The sequence below is a fragment of the Acipenser ruthenus genome, chromosome 35 (genome assembly GCF_902713425.1).
Source record: "Acipenser ruthenus chromosome 35, fAciRut3.2 maternal haplotype, whole genome shotgun sequence".
NCBI classification, from domain to species: domain Eukaryota; kingdom Metazoa; phylum Chordata; class Actinopteri; order Acipenseriformes; family Acipenseridae; genus Acipenser; species Acipenser ruthenus.
The window spans coordinates 3,408,883-3,434,857 of NC_081223.1; the positions used below are offsets into that span (position 1 = coordinate 3,408,883).

The 25,975-nt window shown below is 38.1% G+C and overlaps 2 protein-coding genes across 3 annotated transcripts; both read right to left on the reverse strand.

Moving 5' to 3' along the window:
- Window positions 1–408: 408 nt before the first annotated feature.
- LOC117395135 (signal-regulatory protein beta-1-like) lies at window positions 409–14,015 on the reverse strand. The gene is made up of 8 exons (XM_059007576.1): window positions 13,719–14,015; window positions 10,988–11,320; window positions 8,111–8,449; window positions 6,993–7,094; window positions 6,682–6,712; window positions 3,257–3,303; window positions 2,352–2,413; window positions 409–1,703 (listed from the first exon to the last, which is right to left on the reverse strand). Exons 1-8 carry the CDS (start codon window positions 13,756–13,758, stop codon window positions 1,647–1,649), a joined length of 1,011 nt encoding a protein of 336 aa, XP_058863559.1. The 5' UTR covers window positions 13,759–14,015; the 3' UTR covers window positions 409–1,646.
- Window positions 14,016–17,689: 3,674 nt separating this feature from the next.
- On the reverse strand, window positions 17,690–24,465 carry LOC131705230 (immunoglobulin alpha-2 heavy chain-like). 2 transcript variants are annotated; one of them, XM_059007563.1, is made up of 6 exons: window positions 24,404–24,465; window positions 21,713–22,045; window positions 19,568–19,915; window positions 19,149–19,247; window positions 18,727–18,800; window positions 17,690–17,948 (listed from the first exon to the last, which is right to left on the reverse strand). In XM_059007563.1, exons 1-6 carry the CDS (start codon window positions 24,444–24,446, stop codon window positions 17,910–17,912), a joined length of 936 nt encoding a protein of 311 aa, XP_058863546.1. In that variant the 5' UTR covers window positions 24,447–24,465; the 3' UTR covers window positions 17,690–17,909. The 2 variants fall into 2 exon arrangements, with proteins under 2 accessions (XP_058863546.1, XP_058863547.1); XM_059007564.1 differs by lacking the exon at window positions 19,149–19,247.
- Window positions 24,466–25,975: the final 1,510 nt, after the last annotated feature.

Here is a 25,975-nt window from a genome sequence, read left to right on the forward strand (position 1 = left end):
GTGCGTGCGTGTGTGTGTGTGTGTAGTAATAACCCTTGTGTGTGTGCGTGCGTGTGTGTGTGTGTGTAGTAATAACCTGTGTGTGTGTGTGTGTGCGTGCGTGTGAGTGTGTAGTAATAACCCATGTGTGTGTGTGCGTGTGTGTGTGTGTGTAGTAATAACCCATGTGTATGTGTGTGTGCGTGTGTGCGTGTGTAGTAATAACCCTTGTGCGTGCGTGTGTGTGTGTGTGTAGTAATAACCCATGTGTGTGTGTGTGTGTGTGTGTGTGTGCGTTTGTGCGTGTGTAGTAATAACCCTTGTGTCTAATAATCTGCACCCTGCACACGGCCACGTTACCACAGCACGTACATGTGTAGTCCAAACTCGCTGTGTGCTGCCTTCAAATAAATATCAAAGACTCGCAAATTACACAAATTGCAAAAGTTTATTCCACAAACCTCACCATGTAAGCAGTTGATGGTTCAGACAGTGATTGCAGTTTTAAGCAAGCTTACAGGATGTTACTTTACTGCCTTCCAATATCCACACTGTCACTGGATGAACTAAAGTATTACATAGCCTAGACTACAACTAGCTTTGAGCAATGACTTCATGATATGCTGCAAAACGCAATTTCTAATACCAATATTCCAGTGCATAAAACTGATTTTAATGCTCCTACTGGTAAACTCTCACAGCGCCTTCTCCGCGCTCAGCACAGCATGACTAATCGCAGGGCTGGATTTCTAGGCAGGCTCCGTGCGCACTGCAGCATAGATCGTGGAGATGAATCATTTTCACAAAAAAATGTAACTTAGATTTTTCATCTGGGGGCTGTGTTCGCAGGAGCCTTGATACAGGTCCTATATCACAACACAGTGTGTTATTCTTTATGATTACAGGTCCTACATCACAACAGTGCGTTATTGTTTTTGACTAATAATCCAATCTCTCTGGTTTTAGAACAATGATTGCAGACCAGAGAACTGTCTGGCATCCTTGGCAAACATGGGCCCTCGTTGTTGAGAACGGGTTCCCCAATTACAATTCCAAGCAGAATGTTTAGAATGCATACTCCAGTGTTGACTGGAAATGAAGGCGAGTGTAGTTTTAAAATCCCTTTCCTTATATTAGCTCCAGTGTTATCACTGCACCCCCTTATCATTGTGTAGTTGAACTTTTCACTTCTCATGCGTTTCTATCAAAAGCCTGTGAAGCACCATATGCTGTCCTCCATGGCCAGGGGTGCAGGGGAAAGCTTGACTGAAGCTAATTAAGGACAGGACAGGGTTTTTTATTTACATTTTAAAATAAGAAACACTATTTTTTAAGTTTATAACTGAGTCTTTATTTCTTCAGAATGCTACCTGTTCAGATAGAGTTTAAACAGGAAGTAGCTTCATTTCTTTACTCTGAGTTCCGCTATACAGGTCAGCTCGTATGGAGTAGCTCTGTGATCCTCATTATAAGCATGAATACCTGGACAAAATGTATTATATAACATACAAGCCAAGAACCAGGTTTCAACAGAAGAAAAGGGAACCTGTTTATTGAATCTATAGCGTATTACTATATATCAGCTCCCAGAAAGCCCCAGGTGTGGAGGAACACAGTTGATTATCCCACGAGACAGGTGTATCTCATTCCACGTGGGGGTGACATCATCACCGTCGTCCTTGCCGGTCGAACTCCAGACTGGCATACTGCACATCCTCTCTCTCCTGCCAATCAAACACAATTACAGTGAAGCCTCAATATCAACCCATTCAGTACCAAATGCATTTTCTTTGAAAAAATCAGAACACAGGATGCATTTATGTAATCTGATACATTCTAAATCAATATTTCTTCAAAAAAATGTTCAATCCTTCATTTTGGCTACAAACTGCTGTGTCCTGTTTTGAGGACAGTAAAGTTAGACGTGCCCATAATCAGAGCAGTGAAACGTCACTCCGGGTATGAAGCTCAACACATAAAATGGAGCCACTTTATCATCACAGTTGGTAGGAAAAAAAACACCAAGCAATGTATCATTTTTAGACTTCCGTTTCTTATTGTATAGTGAGGCCTCATTAAAGCATCTGAAGGGCTGTATATGCAGAATTCACAGCTGCATGTAGACTTAACTTTTGCGGTTAACAACATTAGAGTAAGTTATCATAACAAGGTACATCACATGTCTTGCAATTTCTTTTTTACAAAATGTTATGACTGTAGGTTTTGGTCTTATGGTTTAGGACTCCAGATGGTGGGCCTTAATATTGAAGATTGCTTTACATTGCCTTCAATAAGAGCCAATCCAGTGTCTTTATAGTGATGTAGCCTTTTAGTATAATAACAATAACAGCAGTAATAACCACACTGTGTACCGCTCTCAGCTTCGCACCGCTGTGCTGTCTTGCACCAGAGCCTGGCTTCTTAGTGTTCCTGCCTAAACAAAGAGGAGGAGGTTCATAGTGACACATGAGGTATTAGATACTAGTGTAATATAAAAGACCAGGTTCATAGTGACACATGAGGTATTAGATATTAGTGTAATAGAAAAGAGCAGGTTTATATTGACACATGAGGTATTAGATACTAGTGTAATATAAAAGAGCAGGTTCATAGTGACACACAAGGTATTAGATACAAGTGTAATATAAAAGAGCAGGTTCATAGTGACACACTGCAGGTATTAGATACTAGTGTAATATAAAAGAGCAGGTTTATATTGACACATGAGGTATTAGATACTAGTGTAATATAAAAGAGCAGATTCATAGTGACACATGAGGTACTAGATACTAGTGTAATATAAAAGAGCAGGTTCATAGTGACACATGAGGTATTAGATACTAGTGTAATATAAAAGAGCAGGTTCATAGTGACACATGAGGTATTAGATACTAGTGTAATATAAAAGAGCAGGTTCATAGTGACACATGAGGTATTAGATACTAGTGTAATATAAAAGAGCAGGTTCATAGTGACACATGAGGTATTAGATACTAGTGTAATATAAAAGAGCAGGTTCATAGTGACACATGAGGTATTAGATACTAGTGTAATATAAAAGAGCAGGTTCATAGTGACACATGAGGTACTAGATACTAGTGTAATATAAAAGAGCAAGTTCATAGTGACACTGCAGGTATTAGATACTAGTGTAATATAAAAGAGCAGGTTCATAGTGACACACTGCAGACGTTAGATACTAGTGTAATATATAAACACCACAATATCATGTCTGAGAATGAATATCTATCAAGATTAAATAATATAGTGTATTTACCTGCAGTCTGGTGTTTATACCTCACAGCTGTCTGTGTGACGTCATCTCTGTAAAAAGTGACCACATGTTAGTATGTATTGGCTAGCTAAGTATATTAAACACTAACACCAATTTCAAATTGACAATGGGCAATGCTAAATCACACATGCTAAAACAGGAAACTTCACAATGTAATATATCGGCACAGTAGAATTATAGACTTCATGTTTTTTGGGGGGTTCTTTTTTAACAGAATGGTGAGTTTTATTAAGTTGAGTTTTTTAACCATAAAACCAGGGCTTCCCTAACCTGGTCCTCAGGACCCCCTGTGTCTTCTGGTGTTCGTTCCAGCTGAGTTCTCAGTTACTGAACTGAACCCTTAATTGAACTAATAATTTGCTTAATTAGACCTTTCAATTTGTTCCAGCTCTTAAACGGTTTGAGATTTCAAGTTAACTTTTTAGGAGCTGAGAAGAATTAAAACGGTCTAATTAAGCAAAGCCAGAAGACACAAGGGGGCTGTGAAACCAACCAAATAAACAAATGCATTAAACAAAGTAAATCTAGTAATTCTCGTTTTTGTTTCAGAAAATGAAAAGCTAGAATCTCATGTCTTGAAACTACTGTATAAAAACTCCGACTCGGAATGAAATTAGTGACGTCTGTACACTAAGGGCCTGATTTTCAGAAGGCGCATTTTTAAAGAGGAAATGATACGTCTTTATTTATCTTTCTATACGGCTTATGACTCATTCAATTGAAACGGAAATTGGTTTTCCGGTTACGTAAGAAGCCAATTAGTCACATTTCAACAGTCTGGACTTGCATTTAACTGGAAAACAAAGAGGAAGCACACATGTCGTCGCAACGATGGGGGAAAAAAAGGAAACATTATTATTTATTTCTTAGCAGACGCCCTTATCCAGGGCGACTTACAATTGTTACAAGACATTATTTTAACCCATACAATTACCCATTTATACAGTTGTTGTTTTTTTTTTACTGGAGCAATCTAGGTAAAGTACCTTGCTCAAGGGTACAGCAGCAGTGTCCCCCTCCGGGGATTGAACCCACGACCCTCCGGTCAAACGTCCAGAGACCTAATCACTACTCCACACTGCTCGATTTTAGCACATCAATCTCTTATTTTCGGCAAAAGGTCTGGAGCCACTGACACATTTAAAATAAGGAAGGATATAACCGAAAAGATAAATGCAACCTCTTCCATAAAAAGGTGAAATAAAGAAGTCAAAAAAATATTCTGTGGCTTAAAACGCAAAACAGCGGTTGTGATGCATAGTTCACGCCCTAGTCTCTGTAAGTCCTTTGGATAAAAGCATCTGCGAAATTACATAATAATAATAATAATAATAATAATAATAATAATAATAATAATAATAATAATAATAATAATAATAAAAAATCCTTAATTTATTTCAATATCACAATCTGATACAATATTAATACTGTATTCATATCCCTTACATGCAATATCTGAATGTTTCTGTATATTTGTGAAAAATCATAATACAAATGTTAAACAGTAATATGCATTTGTTACATATGTTTTAGAATAGTCATATGTTAATTACGTATTTAATATATTCTAAAATTAGCCAGCCTCCACTTAGAAGCTCCTGCTCGAATTTTGTGAACAAGGCGCTGTTCTCTGTTCTGCACTGTACTTGGCAACTACATCTGTGACAATACATTGAGCATCATATACAACTTTCACAGTTAAAGAATGATGATGTTTTCTGTTTCAGAAAGCAATTTAATTCCTTGAATCTTGGGATATTGCAACATGTGTGTAATCTATTACACCTAGCACGTTTGGGAAGCCAGACAACTGATAAAAGTTGTGTTTGGTTGTATTTTGTTTGACATCCTCAACTGAAAATATTATACTCCCTTGCCCTACGGAAAAGTGCATCTGTGACAGCAGTCAGTATCTTTGAGATAGAAGACTGACAGATCTGTCCCCAGGTTGTCTGGATGGCACCCGTTGCATGAAAATGAAGGGCTGCTGTAACCTTTACAGGCACAGGTATAACGTGACTGCGGGCTGTTTGAGATTAATCAGACTTTAGCAGATCACACAGCTCTGTTATAATGCCTATATCCAATCTGTATCTGCGCATAACTTGTATTGGAGTTCGATCTAGAAATGTGTGACGAGATGAACTATTCTGGGGTTAGTGTAGGGTGGTTTTTTACTCATCCTCACGTCTTAATCAGCAAGTGTACTTTGGTGTACTAAGTGGGCACATCAGTATTTTGCATGTTTGGAAAATAGGTTATTTGCAAAATAGAATAATTACGGGCTTCAGTTTCTATGGCCAAACGTTTTGCATCACCCTAAATAACTAAGTTTGCTTCATAAAGTCGAATGAAACCTGCTGAATAATATTACGTTAACATATATATCAACCATGATATTTATCTGTGAAAATATTGCTGCTAAAATCTTTTAAAAGAGCTGATCCACGCCGTCTCTCCTGTGAATCGCAACACCTGGAGCAGCATTGTGACTGAAGCAGCAGCAACTCTTGACTTGTTGAGTACCTTCATTCATGTGATATAGAGGTGTTACTAAATCAATATATTATAAGGGATTCACTCAACTAACTGTATAATATGAAGTGAACACGGATATTAATCACTGTAGAAAGGCTTCTTTACTGTGTCTGATTATATTTTACACCAGAATGTACATTGCTTGAATTCATGGATTATTGTCGAAGTTAAAACGTCAATTTAAACCTATGAGATTGCAGTTTGATGTGACAATTTTCAATAAAGAGTCCTTGTCTATTTGATATGAAATGGAACATGTTTGACCAACCCTTTATCTCCCATGCTGGTAGTTTGCAGTTTTTTCAACTGATCAGAGAAAAAAAGTCAATTTAAAATCCTAATGTGAGACACTAATGTCTATTACTTTATTAGTGACAGACTTTTTAATGAAGTAAAATAAACTCTGGTCAATATTTATTTTGCTTGCATTTAGTAATATTTGCCATGAAGTAAAGCCTTATTGTTTTAAGTGTCCAAATAGTATAAACAGCCTTCCTCACTCCAGTCAAATCATGTGACAAAATGACCTCTCAACTCTCTGGTCCCACCTATTTGCCCTCTATATGTATCTATTAGGCTAGCAGAGTTGAAAGGTCACACTGGCACATGGTTTTAATGGATTGCAGAAGCATGTTCAGTACTGGCAGAATTCTCCAAACGAGTTCAAACCCGGGTAAAGAGAAAAATGATAGTACTGTACATGTATTAATTTTTTTATATCACATAAACCACACAGGAATCTACTATTAATTTTCTCTGCATCACAATTGCTATTTTGAGTCCTCCACAATGTCAGCTATTGCCATTAATAAAATGATTAAGAAAATGATTATTTTGGAATAAAGTTCCATCTTTTATTCAATACATACCGTTCATTAGCCGAATATGAATTTGTTTGACCTAAACAAAAGAAATAATTATTATTATTTATTTATTAGCAGAAGCCCTTATCCAGGGCGACTTACAATTGTTACAAGATATCACATTATACAGGTATCATGTTATTTTTTTTACATACAATTACCCATTTATACAGTTGGGTTTTTACTGGAGCAATCTAGGTAAAGTACCTTGCTCAAGGGTACAACAGCAGTGTCCCCACCTGGGATTGAACCCACGACCCTTAATTAAAATAGTTAATATATATATAGTACAATTAACATGAAGAAGTATATAATACCTTCCTTGCTCCAGGAACGAGCCCAGGTAAGACTGCCGATGAGGACACAGACCAGCACAATACCACAGCCTCCCAGGACACTGTAGTGAACCAGGCATTGCTCTATAGAGACACACACAATATACCCACAGACATGAGAACTATAGAGACACAGACAATATACCTGCAGATACGAGAACTGCAGGCTCTATAGAGACACACACAATATACCTGTAGATACGAGAACTGCAGGCTCTATAGAGACACACACAATATACCTGCAGATATGAGAACTGCAGGCTCTATAGAGACACACACAATATACCTGCAGATATGAGAACTGCAGGCTCTATAGAGACACACACAATATACCTGCAGATATGAGAACTGCAGGCTCTATAGAGACACACACAATATACCTGCAGCTATGAGAACTGCAGGCTCTATAGAGACACACACAATATACCTGCAGATACGAGAACTGCAGGCTCTATAGAGACACACACAATATACCTGCAGATATGAGAACTGCAGGCTCTATAGAGACACACACAATATACCTGCAGATATGAGAACTGCAGGCTCTATAGAGACACACACAATATACCTGCAGTGTTGGAAAATATAATTAATATACACAAAAAATAAACATTAAACATTGACATACTAAAATGCATTTACAATCTGTTGCATAATATTTCTGTTTGTATCTTAAATACTTGGTTACAAAGTAAAGATGATAGAAAACAACATTTTCTAAAAGTGCTTATTAACATGTGTTATAATATAAACATTACATTTGATTGATCCGCATATATTGCCCAATAGCTCTAAGATGCGTGTCAACGGCAGCTATTTTCTTAAATCAATCTTTCTATATTTTAATTTATCTTTTACAGTAGTAATAATCATAGGATTAGTATATTCTAATCAGAATTAAAACATTTTAATAAAAATAAATGATCTACATATGGTGTTATTAATAACTTCAAAGAGAAAACAGAATTAAATGTAAGCTTGTATTATTCTAGATGTACCAGTTAATGTTGATACTATTCAATACTGCACATTACTGGTGCTATTGACAAAGTATTGTTCCACGTCAGCGTGCATTTATCAATCCCTACTAGAAGACCTACTGTATTCTGGGTATGAAATATCCCTGCTGCGGATGACGGTGTTGGAGTTCAGTTGCGCTGCACAGGCGCACACCGTGCCGCTCCGCCACGTCTCCGCCGGGACTGCCAGCCAGCTCGTGGCGCTGTAGCTCTCTCCGTCTCCGCCTTTCTGCCCTTTGATCCAGGAGCTTGGAGCGCCTCCCTCTGCCAGGTGACCGGAGAAGAACCACTGGACCCGGAGCGCGGGCGAGGAGAGACCCCGGACCAGACACACAAATGTCAGAGTCCCCTTGGAATCGAGCGCGCTGCCGGAGACAGAGGGGCCCATGACCGTTACTGTAGTATTTTGTGTGGAATTGTCTGAAAATGTAACAAATAAACACATAAATAAATACATAAATATATTTAAATGACATATAGGCCTGAATATTATCTGTCTTGTTTTCCTAGCTGGCTATGTGATAGTGTACAGACAAGATTAGTTCTAAAAGTTTTTTAATTCAGGAACCCAACACGTTCAAAAAACAAAGAATCATTGCAGAAACTATGCAGACCTCAGCTAACAAGCCCCGGATGTACTAGAGCTGGAAATTTCCAGCGCTCTATGGGTCAGGACTTTGGACAGCACCACGTGCGGCACCCTCTCTTCTCCGCCTGGCAACGAACCTTTGAACTTCTGGAACGTTCGCGGCGCTTTGACTTTCCACTTGCAAAAACAAAATCTCACCAGCTGTGCATTGCGGACCACGTTTCCGAGGTCTTTCCTGAACACAGTTTATAGGTGGCTACAACTGAAATATTCTGCTCACTTAATTATTCTTTTAATTCGTAAAACAAGCAGCTATTGCACGGATGAAGAGTAACAAAGTGAATTTATGATTATACAAAATTATGTATTAGTAATAAATAAATGCCTCTCTAGTGGAACTTCACAAAAACGAAGACCTGTACACATAACATATTATAATTATGTTTATTTTAAGAACAACTCATTTCGCAGTCCTTTGTCAGATTGCTCTTGCGCTCTCGTGATTTCTGCTCATGGATGTTAAACAATATTAACTTTATACAAATACGAACGGTCAATTTGAGCTCAATAATAATTTCTCTTCTGTCGCTAGTTTTTATCATTTTAGAGTAAACTTTCCCCAGGCTGCAAAAGGGCTCAACGTGTTCAATGAGGACTTCAATGTATTCATTATAGTGATATTTTTACGCGCTTCACATCATTTTATTTTTAGGAAACTATGGGCGGCATTTTGCACTTGAGGGATATTAAAACGCACCTCCACTCAGCAGCGTTTCATTGAACTTTCTTCCGATTATTTTCAAGCCTGATCATAACAGATGAACCAAACACACCACCCTAAACGAGAACCAGCACATATACAGCTCTGGACAAAGGGTTTGCATCACCTCGAATTACAGGATTGAGAAATTATTTTTAAAAATCTATAGGAACATAATTATTTTATTTAACATCACGTAATTAATGAAACTACAAAATGATATTGCATAAGTCTAGCGGAAGGCATAATAGCAGTACAGTATTTCATGTTAGATTTCGAAATATCACAGTTTTCAATTCTTGGCAGTATATGTAAAACTACAAAGCGGTATGTAATTCAATATATTAACATAACATTATTCAGCAGGTTTCATTTGACTTTATGAAGCAAAATTAGCTGCATACTGGAAGCAGCCTTTAGGGTTTCCTATTACCAGTAGAAATTATACAGCCAGGAAGAAACCCCGAAGGACTGCAGTACTTTAACACAAGGGCTGGATAGATATTTATATTGCACCGACCTTTAGAGAACAGGGATGGGTATTTATATGAAGACCCTGTAAAGAACAGGGATGGGTATTTATATGAAAATCCTGTAAAGATCAGGGATGGGTATTTATATGAAGACCCTGTAAAGAACAGGGATGGGTATTTATATGAAAATCCTGTAAAGATCAGGGATGGGTATTTATATGAAAATCCTGTAAAGATCAGGGATGGGTATTTATATGAAAATCCTGTAAAGATCAGGGATGGGTATTTATATGAAGACCCTGTAAAGATCAGGGATGGGTATTTATATGAAGACCCTGTAAAGATCAGGGATGGGTATTTATATTGAATTGTGGTTTGTTACACTTGAACAAAAATTATTGTATTTCTTGCTCTTATTGTATTACTTGTATTGTAACACTTGAATGTTTTTGTATTTGCTTGCGATTGTAAGTCGCCCTGGATAAGGGCGTCTGCTAAGAAATAAATAATAATAATAATAATAATAATAATAATAATAATAATAATAATAATAATAATAATAATAATAATAATGAAGACCCTGTAAAGATCAGGGATGGGTACTTATATGAAGAACCTGTAAAGAACAGGGATGGGTATTTATATGAAAATCCTGTAAAGAACAGGGATGGGTATTTATATGAAAATCCTGTAAAGAACAGGGATGGGTATTTATATGAAGAACCTGTAAAGAACAGGGATGGGTATTTATATGAAGAACCTGTAAAGATCAGGGATGGGTATTTATATGAAGAACCTGTAAAGATCAGGGATGGGTATTTATATGAAGAACTTGTTTTGTGCAGTTACTGACAGCAGCGGAATCAGCTACACCGCAGTCCCACTGATAGTACAATCTGCGTTCATTTAAAATGGAGTTGGAGCCTTTTTGTCTAAATTTAGGAATTCGAATTGATTGGTCCCGTTTCGAGATTGTGAACTATTTCTGAACACAGATCTAACAGGCACCTAACCGGCTAATACAACTACGAGGAATTGCACCCGTTTAACTCTAGAAAGCAGAGTGATCGGTGTATTTACAGTACATGTAATTAATTATCGATCGTACTTTGTAACTTTGTAATGCTTCTTCTTACCTCTGACGATGAGTAAAGATCCACTGGAAAACTCCAGGGCGTTAGAACTGTATTCAGCGCAGTAATATACCCCGGAGTCGACGGGCTGCACGCCCCGGATGGTCAGCCCGCAGTCCCCATTGCTCGCTCGTCTCGTAGTGACCCTGCACCCTGGACCTGCCTTGCAGCTCGTGTTCAGAGCGATCACCTCGCTGTCCTTCTTCAGGAACCAGCGCAGCAGATCCGTGTCTACGACGCACGCGCTGGAGGAACAGAAAGTCTCCACGAGGTCTCCAGCCGCAGCAAACTGGTGAGCCGGTGTTTGGTGCAACAAAGCACCTTCTCCTCGATAAACTGGGATACGTACAAAACATTGAAAACACTCGCTATTACAGCGCATATTTATATTACATAACAACTTAAGAATAGCAAATATTAAGCAAGTATACAGCTATGCCCAAAAGTGTTGCACCGCCCTATAGAACTGACTCATTCAGTCGTAAGAAACCTGCTGAATATAAATTACTTTAACATACGAATTACATACCGCTTTGTTTTCCACATACTTAACGCAAATCTGACAAATATTAAAGAATGTGACATTTCGAAATCTAACTTGAAATACTATCATGGCTTTCAGTAGACTTTTGCGATATCATTTTGTAGTTTCTTTGATAACATGATGTTAAATAAAATATAACAATTATATATATATATATAGACACACACACACACACACACACACACACACACACACATTTCTAATTATGTCTCAATCCTAAAATTCTAGGTGATGCAAAACTTTTGGCCAGAGCTGTGTAATTCCAATGTAAGTAAGATAAGAGGCAATTACTGTTTAGCGAAAGTATCATATATTAGGTTAAGGGATTCAGGTATTAAGACTACAAGATTGCAATCGTTTTAGACGTGGTTATATTGCATTGCTGTGCAATAATTGCATTATTACCATGTAATATGTGTCATGTGTGCTATGTGTAAATGTATTGTGTGCCCTTTGAAACAAAGTGCTTCCAATAAACGGAATAATAAAACAAACACATCGCATAGATGCACTAAATTAGCATAGGCAATTTCAAACATACACTTAGAATTGAGTATGAATGATGTTTTATGAGCTGTGCATTTAAGTTACCTCAGTGTTTATGTTCAGCTCAGAACACTTAGAGTAGATGAATTACTTGAAAGTCAGAATCTCGTCAGTCTTAAATCTTACCTGTAAATGTCAACATTTACTAAATAAGGTGGTAAATGTGCGAAATAATGAAGAAATAAATTGCTTCTGGGACATTTACCGGCTAATCTTATGATTTACCGAAATGTATTAGTAAATTCAGGTTTATCATCTAGGAATGTATTTATTCCTGCATATAAATGGTCATGTCGATGAATATATTTATTTCTACATACATATTTTCTATTAACAAAATAATAATTAATGAGCTTACAGTAACGCATCATTGAGCAATTAAACATGGTACTGAACAATACTGTAATCCACTTCTGTAGAACAACCAACATTCTGGTAAATCTGCGTATAAAAGAATTCACAATGGTGTTGAAGGATATTGTATTCCAAATACGTAGTAGTTTGATGACAAATAATTATATTAAATGCAAATTAAATAATTCAACATGGTTACTGCAGCATGGTAGACTATTGTGTCACTTGGAGTTATACACTCCTGAAACCTTACAATGCGCGAAAGTGACACATTCGGCCATTAGCCAAAGTATTTGATTATTCTTGAGATTTACCGGTAATTGTCCGAAGTGAAACGTTATCATGTTTATTTCTGACATTTACAGTTTTCCTTGCTGAATGTCGACATTTAGCAGTAAAACTTAACTAACTTTTAAGCATAACATATATACTATCCTATAGAGGAAGGAGATGAATTCTATTGGACATTTTTGAGTACAGGGGTGTGGAATTGTATTCTTGTTGAATAAAATGAAAATAACATTTTTGGAGATATGCAGTGACTTTATACACACACTGACACACACACACACACACACACAGACACACACACACACACACACACACACACACACACACACACACACACAACATCCTTAAACATAAAAGAAAATGTTTTAATTAGACAAACGTTTGACCCGATGCCTACCTCGCTTTCTTACATGTTTTTTACCTCAGGGTTATGGATGATTGAAGTTATGGATGAAGAATATATCATGGAAAGTGTGCCTCTACACTGTAAAAGCTAAAGCTTTACGCAACGGATTTTAAACACGTCCTAGTCGTGTATATTATTGACACAGTAAAGACGCCGCACATGTTGCTGGTATCCTCTGTGTTTGAATGCTGCGTCTACAGTATTAGAATACATACTTCCACAGCATTAAGCTACACACTCAACTGGATATCCATGCCGCCGCATCCTTATAGCAGCTTTTTAAAATATAAAACCTATCATAACTGTGTGCTATTATTCAATACTAACATTGTATACAATGAAACATCAGCTGGTAACGGTGCCAGAAATCTAATTAATCCCATAATCCTAACTTGTTGCACCTTATTTCATATTGTACTTTAGTAGTATAATTTGCAGTTACTGTAAACTACACTGTATTTGAATTTTAAAGCCGCCTTGCTCAACTAATAATCGTTGTAAGTCGCCTTGGATAAAGGCGTTAATAATAATAATAATAATAATAATAATAATAATAATAATAATAATAATAATAATAATAATAATATACATACCTTTCAAACACAACGTGACCGTGATAAAAATGTGCAGCATGGTTCTGATAAGCTATGAATTGAGAGAAGCGATGGCACCTACTTAAACATGTTAAATGTCAATTAAATTGTACTGTTTTTTTTGTGGGTTTCTGGCTTGACCGGTTGCCTCGAGCAGGCCTCCTTGTCATTTCCTGTTTCATATTAATACCCTTTTATATTCCTCGCATTAAGAGTTTCCATTGTGTCAGCGCAGAGACTGCGAGGAAAAATACAAAAGATGTGCGGTTTTGGTAGCGTCTAAAATGTAGCTCTCGATGTTCTCAGTGAAACACAAGCCACACTCCAAAACCCCAAAGACCCCTGTTGTTTTTGTCGAGATATGATTACACCACCCACTCCCGAAAATAAGAATGAAAACAAGTTTATTATAGATTGCACAAATAAGATGCCCTGCGTGATAATGCGTAAACATGCATGTTCGTCTGGCTTGTTTTCGGTTGCAGCTTTGCAGCCTTCAGACACACACACACACACGCACACGCACACGCACACGGACACGCACACACAAACACACACACACACACACACACACATGTATTCGGTCACATAAACTGCAAACCACACTGGAACACTCACAGTTAAGAAAATTGAATTGATTAATTTATGAAATGCGGAACTTCTGTAAGTTTAATTGCTTCAACAAAACGCAGAAACCTTCAATGAAATACTGAACTGAAAGCTGCCATACTCCATTGTGTGGAGTAGTGGTTAGGGCTCTGGACTCTTGACCGGAAGGTTGTGGGTTCAATCTCAGGTGGGGGACACTGTTGCTCTACCCTTGAGCAAGGTACCTTACCTAGATTGCTCCAATAAAAACCCAGCTGTATAAATGGGTAATTGTATGTAGGAAATAATGTGGTATCTTGTAACAATTGTAAGTCGCCCTGGTTAAGGGCGTCTGCTAAGAAATACATAATAATATAATTGTATAATGAAATACTGAACTAAAAGCTGCCATGCTCAATTGTATAATGATATCATTGTATAATGTAGGTTATATATAGTACAGTGGTGTTCAACCTTTTTTAAAACTGTACCCCTTCTGTCTGCAGGTTTCAGCTCATCTACCCCTTTACAATGTTCGCTCTACTGACTGGTACCGCAGTTGCAATAAAAGGTACAATAATCTGATTCACATTATTTTCGTGTTTATTCAATATATAATTTATTCACAACAGACAGGCTGCTGGTTAAGGACAGAATACCAAACAGTAATTCTTAAGACTTTTAAGAACACGGCTTTGCATGCATCTCCTCGGAACACACTCGTATTCGCTTTCTGTTCTGCAAAGTTATTATAAATAATACAAAATAGTCTGCACAGTAAATGTTTATCACGTTACCATTTACTTCCCATCTCAGCATAATTATATTGTCCATTTAATATATGAACCTCAAGATTAAACTATAATAACTAACAGAGACAAACTTTTTTTATTAAGCCAATATAAAAACGATGCAAAACGTTCTGTCGCTTTGCTTCTCTACATTTGTGCAGTAATTGAACAACGTTACTACAATTAGAACCTGACCCAACAGTTATTCCTAAACCTGAAAGTTACCACAATGAATAAAACAAAAAAAAATTAATGATCATTGTCATGGATTTCATCAAAGCGCAAACTACACTCTTCAAAGAGACGGTTCGTGGATGTTCGAGACAGACTGGCCATTTACTTTCTAATTAGAACCATTTGATTAAACAGAACCCTCATTAGACACTCACTGTTAGGTTTGAATAATGGAACCCAGGCTGAATCTATAGACCAGTCTGCTGTCTAATAGTGCTTTCTTATCGCCGTGTGCAGGGAGTCTCTTATTGTATAAGAAATGTCATCTGGTGCGATATGGGCTAGAGAAGTGTTTGGAAATGGTCACATTGGGTCTTTCAGGTTTGATAATCTTTGGAACAAGCGATTCTGCCTTCTGTTTGCATAATGCAATGCACGTTTAAAATGTATTGTACTCTGTATTGGAGTTTGTGTTGTGGGTCTGTATTTGTATTGTAAGTCTTTGTTAAAGGTTTGAAGTTGAATACAAAGCGAGTGAACTGCATTGACCATATCCTGAGCAGAAAGAGGCAAGTTCCTGCAAACAACATTCACACAGAGGTGTGATCGCGATGCAGACCTGCGGTTTGAAAGCCTATTGTGTATCTTTTATATTTAGATATCCGTGGTGCTGGAGATGCTAGCAGGTGTTTTTCCATCTACAGCACCAAGAATACCGGGGCACTCGTTGCTTAATCTAGCAATAACGACATAACAAAACGAGGCTACTATACAGTAACGAGGTCAATATACAACCAGAGTGTTCAGAATAATATGTGCAGAGTGATGTATTTTATAATAAAAGACTGCCTACACCAATGTATCGCTTTATTATAAACCAGGAACTACTGTTAAACATAAAAGTGTTGCTTTTTATTTGAACTTTAGTGACGTTATTTACCATACTGATGGCAAAATGAACAAACACAATATATATTATATTACATTATAATATTTTATAATATTACATTATAAATGTGTCATTAATTTCAGACACACATCGCTATTATTACACATCGCTATAGTCACTCATCATTCAGGCACTCAGAACCGCCCCACTAGACAGGTTCATCCTTCAATCTCATCATTCAGGAGCTCAGAACCGCCACACTAGACAGGTTCATCCTTCAATCTCATCATTCAGGAGCTCAGAACCGCCCCACTAGACAGGTTCATCCTTCAATCTCATCATTCAGGAGCTCAGAACCGCCCCACTAGACAGGTTCATCCTTCAATCTCATCATTCAGGAGCTCAGAACCGCCCCACTAGACAGGTTCATCCTTCAATCTCATCATTCAGGAGCTCAGAACCGCCCCACTAGACAGGTTCATCCTTCAATCTCATCATTCAGGAGCTCAGAACCGCCCCACTAGACAGGTTCATCCTTCAATCTCATCATTCAGGCAAAGAACCGCCCCACTAGACAGGTTCATCCTTCAATCTCATCATTCAGGCAAAGAACCGCCCCACTAGACAGGTTCATCCTTCAATCTCATCATTCAGGAGCTCAGAACCGCCACACTAGACAGGTTCATCCTTCAATCTCATCATTCAGGAGCTCAGAACCACCCCACTAGACAGGTTCATCCTTCAATCTCATCATTCAGGAGCTCAGAACCGCCCCACTAGACAGGTTCATCCTTCAATCTCATCATTCAGGAGCTCAGAACCGCCCCACTAGACAGGTTCATCCTTCAATCTCATCATTCAGGAGCTCAGAACCGCCACGACAGGTTCATCCTTCAATCTCATCATTCAGGAGCTCAGAACCGCCCCACTAGACAGGTTCATCCTTCAATCTCATCATTCAGGAGCTCAGAACCGCCACACTAGACAGGTTCATCCTTCAATCTCATCATTCAGGAGCTCAGAACCGCCCCACTAGACAGGTTCATCCTTCAATCTCATCATTCAGTCACTCAGAACCACCTTAATTACACATAATTACAATGTTATTATGCATAGTTACAATGTACTTAATATGTAAATATTTTAGCACAATATAAGTAAGTACACAATTGGATCAGAGTAGGGTTAAGGTTAGGTTTAAAGTTAGGGTTAGCTTTAGAGTTATGCATAAGTTTAGGATCAACATTATATAATGCAACAAAAATGTGCACATTAAGTACATTGTAACTATGCATAATAATATTGTAATTATGTGAAGTACACATGTATTTACTATTACTATAACACACAGTAATTAGACACTTAATGTAAAGTGTTACCAAGAAAATAATTGTTTTTTTAACCCCATTGCAAAACTTTGCCGCATTATTGCTATCCAACTTCCTCTCAAGGTTTACTGAACCAAAAGAAACAAACAAAAACTTTTTGTTAAAATATAAATCTTTATTTCAATGACACAAAATGGCGGATCCAACCAGGTATTCTGGAGTTATAAGGGTCACAAGCTTAGAAAGAAATGAACAAGAACACATAAAGCTGGTACTAATAATTAAAAATCCTCTGTTTTGATTATTAAATACAATTTGGTGTACGGGAAAAGTCAAAAGGAGGTTGTTGGCAGGCTGAAAGTCACAATAAACATGTAGGCCGAGAGCCTGCAGTCTGAGTCAAACGGGGTGTCAGTTGATATCATCTTGTTCTGATGAGATTCAGTGATGCATATTCAGTCTGTGAAAAAGAAAAAGATCAGTTCCTGAGATCTTAAAGACTTTAAATATGACTGCCTATGTTATTCATAGGGTAATATTTTGTTATTGTTTTCCTTGTTATTGGGGGAAAAGAAACTAAGCAAATACATAACACAATGTATTAGAATAACCCATTGCATTTGTGATTTGCTGTGCTTATGAATGCAAACCACTGTAACAGAACATCCTGGAAAACTGTCAAAATAGGTGAATGGTGGCTGTCTAATTTAATTGATGTCTTTAATAGGCCACACATGCAATTCATTTAAAATAGTAAGAGAAACAGAACACATAGCCACAAATGATAAAATGCTTTTCAGAAGTTGTTTAAGTTGTTTAAGATGTTAATTAAAGCACAAAATGGTCTAACATTTTCACACGAGTGCCTAGTGTTTCTATATCACCAATTGCTGACTGAAAATTGAAATTCTCATGCAGGTACGTATATAAAGGGTATAAAATGACAAAATCTTGAGGTGTTCCAATACATTTGCACACTAGTGTACTGTGCTAACAAGGGACCAAACTTGATGGGCCCCAAACTTTTCTTATGTTCTTATATATATATATATATATATATATATAAAGAGAGAGAGAGAGAGAGAGAGAGAGAGTGAGAGAGAGAGAGAGAGAGAGAGTGAGAGAGTGTGTGTGTGTGTAAATATGGAGAGGAGGTCTATAGTAGAAAATGATTGACCCGGGGGAAGACTATTGTTACTGACAAGGGGTATAAGGGTTATTATTTGCTGAATATTTACCGCGTCCTCTTTTGTTTTCCTCTGTCGTGTGCCGCTGTGGTGTGCAGTGAGTTCCGCTTCCCTGCTTCTTTGCTCTGTTAATTCCAAAAACAGATTTGGTTAGAAACGTGTCATGATAACCAGGGTGTCTATGGGGCTTGCCCATACTGTAGATGAGAAAGGACGTTAAACTGCTTCCACCAAATTCTCACGTGTGTGAATTAGGAAAGTCTATTAAAAACGGGTTATTAACATGTGTTATCCAGCTAACAGACAACTGTTCTAGGACTTACAGAACACACAGCCCAGCACACGACATCTCACGCTTCACCTTTTCATTCTGTCCACCCAAATCACAATCCACACGACTCCAGATGGGTTGAACCTCTGTCCTGCTGTTAATATTGTTTTCATACAAAATGATGAGAAAAAGATTCAATTACCTGTTCTCAGTCTTTTCCTACAAAAACATGCACTGGTCACCACTATCAAGCACAAAATGCACACTCCAGGCAATCCATAATATAGAACATGCAGACAGTCTGTAAAAGGAAATAAAATACAATGTTATATACAACACTATTTCATGACAGAGATCAAACCCATAGAACTATAATGGCTTTAAATCTCCTTGACAGGGTGACATTCAACCATGTATTCAGGCCTTAAGAGTGCACTTGAAAATATGAGATCCTCTCTAGTCAGAGTCACCAAGATATTCAGTAGGGGTCTGAGAGGGGTGACGCGGGCAGTGAAATATGAGATCCTCTCTAGTCAGAGTCACCAAGATATTCAGTAGGGGTCTGAGAGGGGTGACACGGGCAGTGAAATATGAGATCCTCTCTAGTCAGGACTTACTTACTTGTACCCCCTTCTCCAAAAATGGAATTCCCATGTGTGCCATTCCCGGATGTATAAACCTCTCCGGTAACGTTATTGTGAACCTCACACACCACTCCCCCGCTCTCCCATTGCTCCACGCTGACTGTGATGTGGCTCGTTACGGTGTAAGCACTGTCAGGTTCTGTCAGCACCTCTTCGAGCCGCGGCGTGGGTTCAGCGGAGACCCCAGGGATTGTCCAGAAGACTGGGCCCCAGAGTGGGGAGGCGTCTCTCACTAAACACACAACCAGAACCGGCTCAGTCCAGCCCATCTCGTCTTCAGACGGGCCCGGGGAGAATAGCTGGACACTCGGGGTTATCTGCGGGTCTTTGCAATACAGTGACAGAAGGTTACTATTAGCATTGGGATTTGGTTGACCCCTCCTCCTCTACAATAATGTTCTCTAGTTCTATTACTGCTATGCAATGTTAGACTGGGGGGTGGATGCGGGTGGATTTTTTGGAAGGGTGGACACTATTTTTTGTGGAACACCATTTTCACACTCTCTTCATTGTTATTTATACCCTATTTTTATAGGTGAAAGTTATTTAATATCATATCAGTGTTTACAAATACTCCACACAGCTGTTTTACTAGGCTATAATATAAAGCTTTCCGTTCTTTATTTTATTGCATACATTTTGTCATGTTTTTGTATTTGTGACATGCTGTTTTGTCCGATTGTTAATGTCTTTATCTTTTTTTAATGTTTTGCATACAGCTTAATACTATGGCTATGCACTTTGTGTGTTGTGCTAGCCAGGAGGTATAGTTCGCAAACTATTTTGGGAGACTCCAGGTTTTGTTGATGCTTTACTAGGTTATTTTTTATTTGTTGTGAACTTCTTGGTGTTTATTTTTTCAATATTTTATCGATGATTCTAGCTGGCTTAGCTTGCAGAAATAATATTTCTTCGATTGGATGTGGGCTAGTGTGTTGGCTATAGTGTGGTAATTTTGAGGACTTGTCTTATTTGAAAGAACTGCTATATTGCATTGTGACTGATTGTGTTGTGTCAAGATAACAGTGTGCAAAATATCTTTGTTCGTCAGTTTTAAATCATCATTGTCTATCCCTAACATTTTTTAAACATTATACCAGACATTTGTAATTTTGAATTTAAACTAACTGTATTTAAAATGTTTAAACAGTTTTTTGGGGACCAGTTAGGAGATATAAACAGTCAAATTGTTTTAAAATGCTTTCATTTAGGTACACCCAGCATTAACATTTTTAAAAATCCAGTATTGCACGGAATATAGCCTTGCAGCCAAATAATATTCCTCAAGAACAGACGAGGATAGCCTATAGTTTAGAGAGTTGGAGTCTCCTTTCTTTTCTGGGCTGGGAACCATCCATAGAAAATCTACCCAACAGATTGGCGGCAGGTTCCAGTTCAGCATCTCCTACTATTAATTCTAATTATTATACTGATTATTGGTAACCTAAAACTTAGATCCAATCTTCACACAATATAATGATTTACATGCAAATACACATTTTCCCATCCAACTAGCAGTATGATTTTTCATGGACCTGGCTCCCCAGATAACATCTAGATCAATGTCTTCATCTTTTTCATGGACCTGGCTCCCCAGATAACATCTAGATCAATGTCTTCATCTTTTTCAGTGTAAAATTCACTTGCACTGTAAAAGTGAAAAGCTCTCCAGGGGCTTTGGCCCTGGACCCCACTGGGGGCCTGATTGGTCCCAAACCCCTTGCGTGTAGGAAAATGTGCACCGTTGCTCTACATTGGGCAACCCCATAGTCCACTCACTATTTTCTGTAGGAGTCTAACCCTGACGCTATGCAACAAGCAACACTGAATTTAGAATACAGAATTATGAAACAATGGAGACCAGATAGCTTGAAATGCATTATAATGGGTGTTGTGTTACTCGAGTGCTTCCCATATACAAGGTCACATTTAGTTTCAAGGTTAGTGTTTGTTTATAGGAGGTCGCACCACTTTTTGTTTGCTATTTGCCTTTTACTTTCAGCTGGGGGTTGAAGGAGCTCCCTGATCGAAAGCAATGCAGGAATGTTATTAATGGTAACGCAACATAGGCAGCTCTAACTCAGTGTTCCCTTTCGAGCTAATACACTCTAAACACACTTACCCGTTACAACCAGCCTGGAGCTCCTGCCGGGGATGAATGTGCCCGAAGCTCTGACGATGCAGAAATACAATCCCGAATCGTTCCTTTGAACATTTCCAATCGTTAGGAAAAAGCTCCCGTTCTCGTTATGTATTTCACCAGTATAGCGCCCATTTGTAAGAACTTGTCTGATAAACTGGGTTACGGGCTCCAGGACTCCGCACGGCCGCTCTCGGTACCAGCTGATCAGAGAGGACTCGACAAGCGCGGTGCCAATACTGCACTGCATCCTGACGCTTTCTCCGGGTCTGGCGGTGTGGCGCGGCGGGCTGACAACCGGACTGCATTCTCCACCTGGAAAACATAACAGGCGAGGTGAGTGAATCAGTGAAACAGTTCAGATGAATGAATCCTTTTTTTAATTCTCAATGTTTAGCACACCGACAGAAACCAAAATCTCAGTTTCCTTTAGATTTTGTTTTCTTATCATTTAAAACAAGACATAATCAATCTACACTATAAAATAGAACAGTGTAGCTTAACAGCATGTCTGTAAACAACGTGTTACATGAAGCCAGCCATAACCCATAACCCAGCCATAACCCTAACCCTAACTTAACCCCTTTCTGATATAATTGTGTACTTACATATATCGTGCACAGAGATTTACACATGAAGTACATTGTAGGTATGCATGATAACATTGGAATTATGTGTAAGTATTCTACACGTGTATTTACTAAGTAACTACTAGGTATGGAAATACACACTATAGACACTTCATGTAAGGTGTGACCAAAAAAATGTTATCTCACAAATTTAAAGAAAGTTACGCATATAACTCTTGGTATGGCACAGACACCAGGTTTGTGAGCTTCATCGTCATTTTAACAATGAATCTGACCTATTCACAGAAAACACTAATAAGTATGGTGACAAAATATAAACGGCCTAAATACCAACACTGTAACCATATGTTATAATGACTGATTACAGTAGGATTATCTACATATAACATACAGTTTATTTACCTTTAAAAAGGGTTCATTCTTCACACATTATCTACAGAGAAACATATCCAGCTTCTGATTACAACATAGTCTCTCAAACTGAATATAACAAAAAAAAACAGTTTGTGTTTCAGAATAGTGACATGTAATATACAATAAGACAAGGAGTTTTAGATCAAGCAACGACGCCTCCTCTTGCGTGCTAAAACGTTCTGGCTCACGAATAACTCACAGTTATATACATGTGCAACATTATCACTGAACATTAACAGCGTAACGCAGTGTTCCCGGGTATTGATAATTATAACAACGGTGTTTTGAGACCAAATAATATCATTGTGAGAATCTCAGAGAGAGAGAGAGAGAGAGAGAGAGAGAGAGAGAGAGAGAGAGAGAGAGAGAGAGAGAGAGAGAGAGAGAGAGAGAGAGAGAGAGAGAGAGAGAGTCAAGGCATGTGGCATGCAGACAGGCTAAAATAACTGAATCTATTCAGTCTTGAACAAAGAAGACTGCGCGGTGATCTGATTCAAGCATTCAAAATCCTAAAAGGTAAAAGAACATTGTCTATACTTTTTAGGATTTTTAATGTTTGAATCAGGTCTCCGTGTAGTCTTCTTTAGACAATGTCGACACAGGTGACTTTTTTGACCTGAAAAAAGAAACAAGGACCAGGGGTCACAAATGGAGATTAGATAAAGGGGCATTCAGAACAGAAAATAGGAGGCACTTTTTTACACAAAGAATTGTGAGGGTCTGGAACCAACTCTCCAGTAATGTTGTTGAAGCTGGCACCCTGGGATCCTTCAAGATGCTGCTTGATGAGATTCTGGGATCAATAAGCTACTAACAACCAAACGAGCAAGATGGGCAAAATGGCCTCCTCTCGTTTGCAAACTTTCTTATGTTCTTTTGTTCTTATTCTATTGTAATATTAACTCGTGTTACTGTGGCGTGCATGCGGTGAGCAGGACTGCATAGCATCGTGAACAAGAGCTGACAGCGCAATATCCATTACGCTGCTTACGATGGTTAACAGACAAAATAGCTTCAAGTGTATGCAAACGAATACAGTGCGTCGGGACACACACTGATTTCAAACTCCAAGGAAAAGTAGATACCGTTCAAAAAACGACTCTTGTGAGAAATACAATAACGTTTTATTTGTTAATATATGTATTACGGAGGGATGAACAACGGAAAGTAAACGTCTTACAGAATTGCGAGTAGGCTATCATATTCTGTAATATCGCACAAACACATTGAAGACATTGAATAAGACACGTGTGTTGTTGAGTTTATTTATAATTCATCGAGTTTTCTTCAGTCTGTGTTTCCCTATTGCGTGTTTAATAGTTCTGGATGACAATACAAACAGCGAGCAGTTTGTACACTCTGGCTTATCAACGCATCTGCACTCGCGGTCGTTAAAACACACATAATAAATATTTACCTTACATCTCATTGTCACGCGAGGCATGTGTATAAACTAGTTTTATGAACTGAGGAAATTGAACCGAAAATGAACGTGGAGCAATATCTGTAGACCGTATTAAACCCGCCGCTGTAATTTTTCATTAAAAAAACCGTCAAAACACCAACACTAATCCTTCTAACAATTTTGCATTATAATTGAGTTTGCAAAAAAAAAAATCAAATAAAAAATCAACTTTGATAATTATTAAAATAAAATAGAAACACTTACGGTGCATAGCAAAGGCCAACAGCATGGCTGTGAAGAGTTCCATAGTGTGACTGAAGGCTACATTAAAACGAGCAAGGACAGGCTACTGTTTCCACTGAGCAGACCTGCTGTGGTTTCAGAGCTGCAGTGTGATGCGGGCAGCTCGGTTTATTTAGGCGGGTCAATGCACAGGTTTAAATGGGCGTTGTTCTGTGCACTCCAGAAGTAATGAATTATGTATGTTCTATTTAGAAGGTCGTGCGTTTGGGGAGTGTTTTCAACGTACTGTAACGAAACAGGGTTAATGTGCAGCCCTTATAAGGACTCCCTGGAAGCAATCACACTGTGATGATTTGGCAATAGAGAGAAGACCAATCAGACACACTCATTGCAAGCTCAAGTACTTTATTAACACAGAGCCCAAAGGGTATCTGTTGAACACAGTAAAGCAGAGGGGGTCACTACAGAGAAGCACCCCACCCCAAACCACCCCACTGTGTCCCCTATGTTTGCACAAGCATACACCACCCCCAATCCCTCCCCACATTTATAACAGCCCCCTCTCAATGTTTAATTACCCCTTTTATTACAGTTAACAGTTACCCATGATCGTATGCGCTATGCAACTAATTTGCGCCCCCCGTGCACGTCACAGTACGTTCAAAACACTCGGGTCACGTTCATAACACTTTACTTCTACGTTCAAAGCATCAGTTAGCCTACTTTCAAAACACTCTTAAGCTCACAACACTCTACACTACATTAAAGCATTTGTGTTGCTTTTTACAGTTATGGAATTACATTTGTATTTTCCCCAAACGTTTTTCAGCTAAAGCTAACTGAATTAACCAACATAACAATTATTGAGAATTAACTGTACAAACGTACTCTATATCAAAATATGGAGTTGAAATACAAAGCAAACAAAAAACATGACCAAAATCAACTACATACACATTAAAGAAAAAAGAACAACAACAACAACACAGTACTAGATCCAGAAACGCACACACAGACACACGAATACAGCAAATTGGAATCCATGGCTAACAGATGACCTTCTTTCAAGCATACCGATTTGAGTTCTTTTGCTCCAAAAACAACAATCATGCTCGAGGGATTACAAATGTTTTCCCTATACAACATGTTCTATTTAACAAAACTTTATTTAATGAACACACAATATGTTTAATTAATATTAGAACAAATACAACTTGTTGTTAACATACTAATGTGTAACTCCTGTACATACTGATAGGGCGGGTCTATTTTGGGACTCACCTTTGTCGTTGTTTTTGTGTACTTTGTGTTTGTACATTAGTTGGCCATCTGTAATGAAAAAATGCTGGCATTGTCTTTGAAAATCAGCCTTTCCTCCACTGTTCCCGTTAAGTGCATCTGCACGTCATTGGATTGTGATGTTGCACATAATATCAACAATAAACCTGAGGCAGGACTGCATCCTGTTTAGTTAGCTAAATAGTAAATAGCTCTAACACTTTTAGTCAAATACAGAATGACATTCATATTTAGTCTCGTTTAGACAAATTTAGATTAGTAGTATTGCACACATGCTTTACGCATGTTTAGAAG

What these genes read in the sequence shown, in the direction of transcription:
- LOC117395135 (XM_059007576.1), bottom strand. Translation starts at nt 13,758, where the DNA reads ATGCTGCACATTTTTATCACGGTCACGTTGTGTTTGAAAG. An exon ending in TATTTCATACCCAGAATACA is followed by an intron (nt 7,095 to 8,110) that starts GTAGGTCTTCTA and finishes GTGTCTCTATAG; the next exon opens with AGCAATGCCTGGTTCACTAC. An exon ending in GCGGTGCGAAGCTGAGAGCG is followed by an intron (nt 1,704 to 2,351) that starts GTACACAGTGTG and finishes TTTGATTGGCAG; the next exon opens with GAGAGAGAGGATGTGCAGTA.
- LOC131705230 (XM_059007563.1), bottom strand. Translation starts at nt 24,446, where the DNA reads ATGGAACTCTTCACAGCCATGCTGTTGGCCTTTGCTATGCACC. An exon ending in CTCCAGGCTGGTTGTAACGG is followed by an intron (nt 19,916 to 21,712) that starts GTAAGTGTGTTT and finishes TGTATTGCAAAG; the next exon opens with ACCCGCAGATAACCCCGAGT. An exon ending in TTTTGGAGAAGGGGGTACAA is followed by an intron (nt 19,248 to 19,567) that starts GTAAGTAAGTCC and finishes TTCCTTTTACAG; the next exon opens with ACTGTCTGCATGTTCTATAT.